We start from the raw sequence: 10,337 nt of genomic DNA, 5'->3' as shown, positions 1-10,337 counted from the left end.
ACAATTATGACTGTCAGTGAAATGAGTTAGGCTCCACAATGTCTGTAGGGAAAAATGTTTTAAATGCTCCTCTGGGAAGCAGTAAAATAAAAGTGCAATTTGTGATTTCTTAGATTGAAGACTATGGTTCATCTGACTGCTGTGCCAATAAAGGGTATATAATTGAAATACAATTGAATAGAGAGAGAGTGAAAACTGATTGGCTGAGAGCGAAAGCGACACTCCACAAATGTGCCCACTTCCCTCCCTCCATCCTCTTCCTTCACTTCCTGCAGTGGCAGTTCTCCGCTGCTGGTTGGTTTGTAAACATGGCGACTGCTGGTGCATCTGGAGATGACCTGAGGAAGGAACTGACATGTGCTATTTGTTTGGACTTCTTCAAGGACCCCGTTATTCTGAAATGCGGCCATAATTTCTGCCGCTTTTGCATCTGTATGCACTGGGATGAAAATGGCGGAGACTATGGGTATCAGTGTCCTCAGTGCCGAACGGTAAGTTAATACATTATATACGCCTTTTTGTTTTTCTTTTTTGAACCTCGTCTGAAGGCAAATACAATAACACGGCGGTGCCAGTGTTTCTTCCGATGTCTTTTTTTTTTTCTTTTATAAATATCTACGAGAAATAACACCGCGTGTTTGGCTACTGTTTTTAAAATAACGGATACCTACGCAGTGCATTTTGCATTTGCTAGGATAGCTGGTTGTTGTTGTTGGGTTTTTTTCCTCCTTCCCTTAGCTAACGGTAGTCAACCTGTCAACACATGAGCTGGCAGGTTAAAAGCTTAGCTCCAAAAATGATATGATGTACGCAACCTTGTGCTTGGTTAGTCGTCCTTAGCTTCTTTCTTTATTCCGTCAGGTGTTCAACAAGAGGACTTTCACTAAAAACTATCTGGTGCAGAACTTGGTGGCCAAACTGGACGATCTGGAGTGCCTGGGCGCTTGTCCTGCCCCCTCCAAGCCTGTGAAATTTGGTGAAAAGTGTGAGCATCATGGTGAAGAGCTGAAACTCTACTGCCAGACCGATAAGAGGCCTATCTGTGTTGTCTGCAGGGAATCTAGATCACACAGGTTGGGTTTTTTGATTGTTTGTTTTTTATGATTGACTTTACAAATATCACACCACAGCTCTGTGCCCTGAAAAGATTTTATTAATGACAGATATTAGTACACGGGACAGTACGAACCAGATTTTTAGGAATAATAAGGGGGCGATGTAAAAAAAGCACAATTTTCATCTTATGTTTTGTGTCTGCCATGCTTAATGGTATTACCTTAATATTAGCAGAATAATTTCACATTTTTACTTTTAGTTTGTGGCTTTGTGGTTTTTTGTTTTGCATCCTGTATCGCCTAAATAACTTGCAAGCATTTACTAATGTAACCAGTATCATTGGAAATTGGGACCCCTGGCATGACTGGCAGCTGCTTATGACCCCACACCAAGCTTGGGAAGCACTGCAGTATATCTGCATTTCATAGTAAGATCCCAGGAGTGTTGTAGAATGAGGTTTTTGGCACTAATGTACCCAAGACTCATTTGGAATAGAATAGAATTCAACTTTATGGTCATTGCACACATCACAGGTACAAGGCAACGAAATTTGGAAGAATCATTGTGAATGCCTAGTGTACGAGTGTCCATCTGTGAATTAACTTTAGTTTGAGACCAGTATTGAGGAGGGGCAGCCACACAGTGTGCATTGACCTCAGCAAGACATTAAGCCAGCGGTCCCCAACCTTTTTTGCGCCACAGACCGGTTGATGCCCGACAATATTTTCATGGACTGGCCTTTAAGGTGTCGCGGATAAATACAACAAAATAAAACTAGTACCGGTACCGAAAAAAAGAATTTATTCATAACACACGTGAAAAGACACAGGATAACAAAATAACGCTGAAAACAGATTAAAAACCCTGAAAACTATACATTTCACACCTGAGCCTCAACTCTCGCGGCCCGGTACCAAACGACTCACGGACCAGTACTGGTCCGAGGCCCGGGGGTTGGGGACCGCTGCATTAAGCGACTTATAGCAAGGGCAGACAAAGTGGGTGGGGCTCACACATAGATTATATAGAGGATGTACCTCTGAAAAGTGAAGCCAATGCAAAAGTGCTTTAAACATTTTATTTAAATATGCACTGGGGCATGTTGGTTATGGTTCTAAAAGACTTCCCATCTTTTAGAGCTCTATAGGGAAAACTTCCCTCTGCCGCAACTGTTAATCATTTTCTCCTGCATTTATGGGTTTGGTTGTTCAATTCAGGTCATACTGTAGGAGAAACGAATTTCTTTAACTACATTTAAGTAGAGGAAATGCTGATTATCCAAAATAAGATAACTTGTCAATGAGCATGTGGTGGTACCTAGGCAACCAGAGCCTGGAAAGTCTACTAGTCAACTACAAAGTGTCTGCAAAAAAGCAACTTAAAAAAGTATCTTTATCTTCAAATAACTGTTCAGAACTTTGTTTAAAAGAGCTTTATAAATAAAGTTGTTATTATAAACAACTCGAGGATGAGTGCATTGGTGCTTATGTGGACACGCCTTTAGCTGACCAAATGCACATGATATGATCCACATGATAAGCTTTACAAATGTGTACTATGGTTTTGAAGCAGTCCTTTTGAGGACTTAAGTCCTCAAAAGGATTGCTTCAATCCACACAAATGCGAAGCAAATGCATACATCCAAACCTGAATAAATACCGATCATTTTTGCACAGTTTAGGTCACAAATCTGGTCATTGTACCTTTCGAAAACCTTCCTGTGTGTACAAATATCTAAGAACTACACGCAACTCCTCTCTTGCTCACTTACAAAACCTTAAATATGTGTGGTCGAATTGCCAATATGCACAGATCACATCTTATGCCCATATGGGGTTTTGAGACAAATTTAACGCTACCAGCTACAGATTGTTAAGGTTCACATAATTGAGGAAGGAGAGTACAAACAACCAGGTCCAGAAGATCTTGGTCAAACAATTGATTTTAATGAATACACGCGTGGGAAGACCAGTCTGTACGCAGACAGAAATTAATCTTCGACTTAATCAAAGCATACACAGATTTTTATAGCATCAGGGTTTGAATTAATGACGCCCCTTCATACGTCACAGACAGAATATATACACACGTCAAATCAAAACCACAATGACTTTTAACACAGTTTAAAAGAACATTGTCTTCTAGCTTCATGGCCGGTACTTCCTGTCACTGCCGGATGCTCTCTTGTCATCTTGACACCTCAGCAGCAGTTCTGCGACAAACTGTGTGTGTGGTCACCCGTTGCCCCAGACCACAGGCTCATCCTTATGTGTAACAACCTAACTGAAACTACATGTACTATGTTGAATAAATGTTTTAATCAAGAACTTCTACTTAAAGCTTAAAAGTATAACACACAATTTGAATAACCTAATAATTCAAATAGCCTCGTCTAACCTGCTCCTCAAAATAACTGAGACTCTGCTTTCACTTCTGCAAACTCTCTACAACTTCCTGTCAACTCCTGCAACTTAGTCTTTCTGAAAGACACACACTGTTTAAACCTCTGAATACAATATCAATGCTGTAAATTATATTATTAATGCAATAGTAATGATGATTATTTACCAATAGCAGTAAAATAATTTCCCTGCTCCACAAGATCCACAAATATAAGCTATGTTCAAATCCCAGTGTAAAACTGGGACATCTGGCCTTCCATTGCATGCATATGGGTTTTTTGTTTTGTTTTTTGTTTTTTTTTTCTAAATAAACAGAACAGCTGGTAATCCCTTTTACAAGAAAATACGGATTTACAATTACAGACCCTACAGAGTAGCCTGCCACATTCTGAAATGTTAAGGATAATTAATTACGCTAATATCAATGTTGGCCTGATTTCATTAGAGAATGCTCAGATTAACAAAGGATTTATTCCACTTTACCTCGACTATATCTGTATCCATAATATGGAGCATATACTTAATGCAGAGGATGGTCTCAAAATTGGAAGCAGTTTGTTCGCACTAAACAAAACTACAATCTTCATCTCATGCGGCCTCCTGGCGCCAGCTGGATGCTCAAGGCAAAAGCTGAATAACAAAATTCTCCTTGGATAACAAGACTGACTCTCTCCCCCACCCCAAGGCCACCCGCATCGACTAAAGACTGACTTTTGCCTAACTGGGTGAAGGGACACTCTCTCTCAGCTGAACACATATGTGCACTGACACAGACCTACACTCAATTACACCAGACCCTACACCAATTTCCCTCAGGATGAATAAAGTATTATCAATTTGTACACAGAAAATTTTACCTTTCGAAAACTTATTGGATTTGTGAGCTCAACTTGACTGTGTATAACTGATCAGTATTTTATTTATTGAAGCACATGCTCATGAGTCCATAAGTTACACACACACACACAACATTGCACACATTTGTAAAGCTTAGTTTATGCTTGTGGATCATATCATACACTTTTACAACCCTCTTGAGGCAAAGTTGTCTCCATATTGATGTCATAGCCTTCACTTTTGTAATCTGTCGGTGACCTGATGTGACACGAATAATGTTCATTGATTAAAGTGAAAGATGACTGAAACCTAAAACTGATTGTGGCTAGTTCCTGTCTTAGGGGTATTTACGAGTAACTTTTTAAACATTATTCATATAACTAAAAAAGGACTCGCTGAAAACTTTCAACCATTCTAATCCACTATGAGAGGTTCTAAAACTGCTATTTTTCTGTCATAGCAGTTTCCCAGTTAATTCAAACAAGAAAAAAACTCTTTATAAAGGACACACTATTCAAAACAGATCATATGATTTGTGTTTATTTGTTCCTTTTTATCCTCAGATGTGTAAAATAACATTTGCTCTGTTGAATAATTATATTGTGGAAAATTAATCCATTGGGATTTGTAAAAAAACGCAATCTAAACATCTGTCTGAAAGGAAGTTCTAGGTGACACAGTGAGTCCAATGTTTATTTATTTTTTTTGATTGCAACAAATTGTTCTGTAACATGCTGAGTGTTTCGTTTCAGACACCATGATGTGGCACCAGTGCCAGAAGTTGTGAATGACATGAAGGTAGCAGTAGTGTTCCTTTTATTATTTTTAAGTAGTCTCCTATTATGTATTGGTAACCTAGACTCTTATTTACTGCATCTCTAATATTTGCACTGTTGCCCTGCTTTCCTGACTACTTGTCTTCCTGTACATTTGTTACAGATGGAACTGAAACTGAGGCTAATGGAGCTCAACTGGCAGAAGTCTCAATGTGTAAAAGTTGTTACGGCTGATGAGCTCACTAAAAGTGAACTGAGGGTATGGAATGACCGTTCTTACTTGCTCTTTTTGTGAACTTGGTGTTCAAGTGGCCATTTTTGCATATTGCATGCAAACATTCACTTGTACATGGTGAAATTTTAGTGGACTGCTGAACATGCATTTCTTGAGCATTCATCTTAAAGTTATGTTAACATTATAGTTCTGGTCAGTCAATATTATTTTGGTTTTTTTTTTTTTTTTTTTTTGGTTGGGGGGGGGTAAGAGCCTTGTCAGGATGACTCTAGCAGATTCTCAGTTCTGTTTATTCCACTTTGCTCAGGCTGACGTGCTTGTTTGCACAAATGACTCTGCCATATTATTTGGAAATGCATGGTCACATTTAAAAGTTGACTTAAACCACAGATCGTGTGTCATTCATAGTTTACACCAACAGTGTCGTTGTTTGTGGTAGGCATCACTAGAACTGCGATGTGACCAGTGTTAGGTGTAATGCGTTACTGTAATTAAATTACTTTTCCACTGAAAAAGTAGACTAACTGATTACTGTTCATTTTTAGGTATTTTAATTACAGTTACTTACAATGTACTTGCATTACATTGTAAAATTAAACTTGCTGAATATCATTATTTAATTTCAATAATTTATCTTCTAAACGTAGAAGTAAACTCTGCCGCTTGAACACCGCTGTAGTGCAGGTGCACGTCATTTCGCGCCAGTTTGCTGCGTAGTCGTATTCTAAAGCGGAAGATGTCGGACTCGACTGAAGCGAGTGGCTGTTTTATGAAATGGACATATTCCTGTCTCTTCACTCGTCTGAAACAAGCAGACAAGAACATTACAGTAATATGTAAGCTATGTCCTGGGGAGGGAGGAAAAAAAAAAAAAAAATCAGCCGCTGTTAATAGCAGGAGTGATCTACTGAAGCGCCTGACACGAGAGCATAGACAAATACTTCTGAGTGATCCTTAGTTCATCATCCATGGATAACACCGCAGCAACTCCTGCTAAGCAGGCAAAATTTGATTTACTTCAGCAGCACAGAAAGCATCTGAAGGTGAGCTTAAAAAATGATTGCAGGCGACATTGTGGAAGAGATGCTACCGCTGCGTACTGTAGAGTCCCAGTCTTTAAAAAAAATAAAATAAAGTTATTATTTAAAGAGTTTAATTTCTATTGTTTGTCCACTCAAGGTTTATAGGGTTTTTAAGAAGTATTTAGTTTAATTACTTATTGAGTAATTAAGTAACTCTTCCGACACAATCAATATAAGTATTTAAAATACTTAATTACTAAGTAATTAGTAATTAAAGTAACTTACCCAACACTGAATGCGACACATTTATCTTAAACTTTTCTTTTGCTCTAGTTGAAAAAGCAGAGACTCAAGGAAAAGATTGAAGCAGACGTCGGTGCCTTGGTCCAGTTTTTGCTGGATGAGAGGGACTCGCTGCTTGAGAGCCTGGACGCTGAGGAAGTGGCCACCATGGCTGTTATAGATGACAACTTGAAGACTGTGGAAACGGAAGCAGCAGCTGTGGACAAAGCTATAGCAGCTATCCACAGCCAGATCAATGGAAAAACTAACTTTGAGGTCAGTTGACTTCAAAGGTTAACTTGTAAATTGTCAAGCTATGGCATAAGAGTTGGATAACGTTATTGCTGAGTTCCCCATCCCAAACCCTTTTGCTTCAAAAAGGATAAAGCAGTATTCTTAAGAATGAGACTGTCTTAAATACAGCTTTGGCAGGCCTGTAACATTCCTTTTTATCAGGCTTCCTCTGTTAAAAGCTGCACTATTGCCTTTACCTTTTTGTGTTAATGCAATCATGCTGCCTGAAAATGACAAACATGTGCCTTTTTTTTTTTTTTTTTTTTTTTTAAATTTAAAAACTGTACACAAAAGTGAAAATGCTTGTTTATAACTGGGTGATAATCATACATTTTAAAGCTGGAATAAAAGCACAGCCATTGTCTTTAGGTTGACAATGGGATGGGAAAATTTGGTGCACAGAGTTGTAGTTATAAAATTAGACCTAGGAACACGCCCCTAGTCAACCAGAGTAGCCTTAAATACTGTTTACTGTAGATACTCAGGAGCCCAAATTGTTGTATTTAAATATCACATGGGAAGTCAAACGTGAAGTAAAACCCCACCAGCAAATAGCCGCCATCATCCAACATTCTTTATTTTGACAAGCTTCTCTAAATTACCATTAAAAGCAGAGTTGCTGTGGATGTGAGCATACTGCGTGGCCATTCATCATGCAAAGACAAACGGTCATGAAACTGGTCTGATTTCATATTCTTATAAAAGGACTTTAAATATTAATTTGTGATAAACTGCAGACACCCTGATGACAGTTTACCACTGTGCACTAAGGATTAAGGATCAAAGCGTCCTTAAAATGGCATATGGGCACATGGGGCTGCTCAAAGCAACAGAAATGTTATGAAACTTGTTTGTTAGGGTTTGAATTATACATTAAACCACAAATTAAGTATATTCTTTCTTTTCTTCCCCCCCTGCAACAGAGCCTTGCTGAGACATTTAATGAGTAAGTTGTTAATTTATTACAAAAATGCTTTACAAAAACCCAGCATGTTAATTTCCATGTTTCTTCTGCAGAGTTGTACAGTGCAAGCCTTTCACCTCTTTGGAGCCGGTTAACTGTCCGACAGAATTTACAGACTTCTCAGGGCCCTTTCAGCTCATCATGTGGAAAAAGATGATGCACGTGCTGCACACCAGTAAGTTGAAGAATCATGTACTGTTAGTGCTTAAGAGATGCTATATTTGAACTGTAAGACTGATTTTTAGGCATGAGGTTGGGCATTTTCAGCCTAAAGCTTGCTGGATGGTGAATATATTAAAGTCTCTAAAGAAACCGCAGTAATGCAGGTTAACTTTTCTGCATGCTTTCTTTTTGAAACGGGTTACTGTCTAATAGGGCTGCAACTAATGATTCTTTTTGATAGTCAACTAATCTACATTTTTTTTCTGCACACAGACTTTTATCAGTCCTAATAAGGATATGATTTTTATCAGCATACAAATGATTATATTTCTAAGCACAAATGACAATATAAAAAAAATATCAATTCCAACAGGCAGTTTGTCTACCAAGTCTGCTCTTTTAAAAATGTAGTATCAGGTCAGCTTAAGACTAATGTGATTTTAATCTGTCATGGCGTCTCCATAGTGCCCCAGAACCTCACCTTGGACCCAGACACCGCTCACCCGAACCTGCTTATCTCTGACTTTGACACCAAAGTGGAGGAGGGCCGTGTCCGCAGCCAGGAGCCAGACCTGCCTGCCCGCTTCAATCGGTTCTGTGGCGTCCTCTCCACAGCCCAGTATGCTAGTGGCCAGCACTACTGGGAGGTGGATGTGAGGGACAAAGGTGTGTGGTACCTGGGAGTGACCACAGAGTGCAGCAACAGGAAGGGCTTCGTTAGCCTCACACCCTCCGCAGGATACTGGAGCCTGTGCCTGCAGGACCGGCTGTACGCCAATGGGGAGGACGGACGCATTCCAGTTGCCGACTACTGGAATTCTCCTCGCGTGGGTGTGTACCTGGACTATGACAACGGGCGTCTTAGCTTCTATGATGCTGTAACAATGAAGAGGCTGTACATGTTTGACACCTGCTTTGAGGAGCCAGTCTACCCTTTCTTCAGCCCAGGGAAAAATGACCCAGGCAGCAGACTGCAAATATGCCACTATTACTGAGAGTTTAAACAAGTTTAACGCCTGTGTGTTCATTTCTGCCTGTTGGCAAGGCTTTATCTCATAGATCAGGCTGGAGTGATAGGCTGATGTTGACCCTTGAAGTCATGTATGCTTTTGAGTTGTCTTACTGGTTTTTAGAAAGTACATTTTACATTGAATAAAAAGTACCAGGTGTACACAAATTTGGTAGTTTTCAACTTGGACACACACTGTAGGCTCATACCACCTCCTTTAGGGGTTTGGAGAAGTGCTTTGCTATTCATCACTGTGTCTGCTGGGTTGCAGATGCCTCAGATGCTCTTGTTGTTCAGAGCATATTCAGTGCTGTTATCCCGTTAGCAACAACTATGCCATACTTCTACTACTATAAAAGCTCACTCTTAGAAGGGTCAGTGGTGAAGCATTGTCTGGTATAGTTTGAATGTCTGTCGTTATTATGCTAAACATTCCCTCATCAATATGAGACTGAACACTCAATTTTGTCCATATTGTACTGATTTTACAATTAGACTAACAGGAATGAATGGAAGTGGCAACATCCATCAGTACAAATCATTTTATCACAAACCTTTTAAACACTTAATTTTATATAAGATGAGAAAAACTTAAAGTCGCACGCTTGGCATTTTTGGACTTTTCCTCTGTATATTGCGGAGTTGCGTCTTTCTTGCAGCTTATTTTTGATGCTGCCTTTTGTTTTTTTTTGTTTCCCCCCCCCCCCCCCCCCCCCCCCTGTTGAAAGCAAATCAGTTTCAGCCAGTGTTGGTATTGATCTGGATAAAAGGAAAAACTACCACAGTATTCTAACTGCAGCTCAGCCAGCATTAGCTGTTGCATATACTTGCATGCACTTTTTTTTTTTTTTTTTTTTTTTTTTTTTTTTTTTAAAACCCCCCCCCCCCCCCCCCCCCCCCCCAGTGACAAAATTGGGGAAACTCATGGACTGGAAAGACTGACCTGAAAGCTAAAGAGGAGGGGAAAAACATACACGATACACATATATATTTTTCTTTTTTACATAAACAGAATTTTGTTTTCAAATCATCACCATTGTATTTTAAGTGGTTTTGTCCCCATTTGACTGTTTTTTGTTTTTTTTTTTTTTTTTTTGGTAATATTAAATGGCCTCATTTAAAACGCACCATGTGATCATTGACAGTATTTGAGAATGGCAGCCCTATTCTATTTTTGGAGGTCTGCCATCACATGTTGGGACTGAAACTCTACTCTTTAACTTTGAGTATTTGCTGGTAAATGTTGTCTCAGATGGTGTATCTTATTCAATACATACTTTTTATTGCTGAAATGTATT

At 39.2% G+C, this 10,337-nt stretch overlaps 1 protein-coding gene across 1 annotated transcript; it reads left to right on the top strand.

Annotated features, from left to right (window-relative positions):
• The first annotated feature begins 237 nt into the window (after positions 1–237).
• On the top strand, positions 238–9,390 carry trim47 (tripartite motif containing 47). Its single transcript, XM_040033234.1, has 8 exons — positions 238–491; positions 862–1,073; positions 5,048–5,093; positions 5,235–5,330; positions 6,662–6,886; positions 7,828–7,850; positions 7,922–8,043; positions 8,496–9,390. Exons 1-8 carry the CDS (start codon positions 309–311, stop codon positions 9,023–9,025), a joined length of 1,437 nt encoding a protein of 478 aa, XP_039889168.1. The 5' UTR covers positions 238–308; the 3' UTR covers positions 9,026–9,390.
• Positions 9,391–10,337: the final 947 nt, after the last annotated feature.

The sequence above is a fragment of the Simochromis diagramma genome, unplaced genomic scaffold (assembly GCF_900408965.1).
Source record: "Simochromis diagramma unplaced genomic scaffold, fSimDia1.1 OVJJ01000216.1, whole genome shotgun sequence".
Classification (NCBI taxonomy): Eukaryota; Metazoa; Chordata; class Actinopteri; order Cichliformes; family Cichlidae; genus Simochromis; species Simochromis diagramma.
This window is presented reverse-complemented; position numbering and strand designations above follow the sequence as displayed.

Excerpts from the sequence above, each read along its gene's own strand:
- trim47 (XM_040033234.1), top strand. The coding sequence starts at position 309 with ATGGCGACTGCTGGTGCATCTGGAGATGACCTGAGGAAGGAACTGACA. Across the intron at positions 5,094-5,234 it reads AAGTTGTGAATGACATGAAG|ATGGAACTGAAACTGAGGCT; the intron begins GTAGCAGTAGTG and ends CATTTGTTACAG. Across the intron at positions 7,851-7,921 it reads CTTGCTGAGACATTTAATGA|AGTTGTACAGTGCAAGCCTT; the intron begins GTAAGTTGTTAA and ends TTTCTTCTGCAG.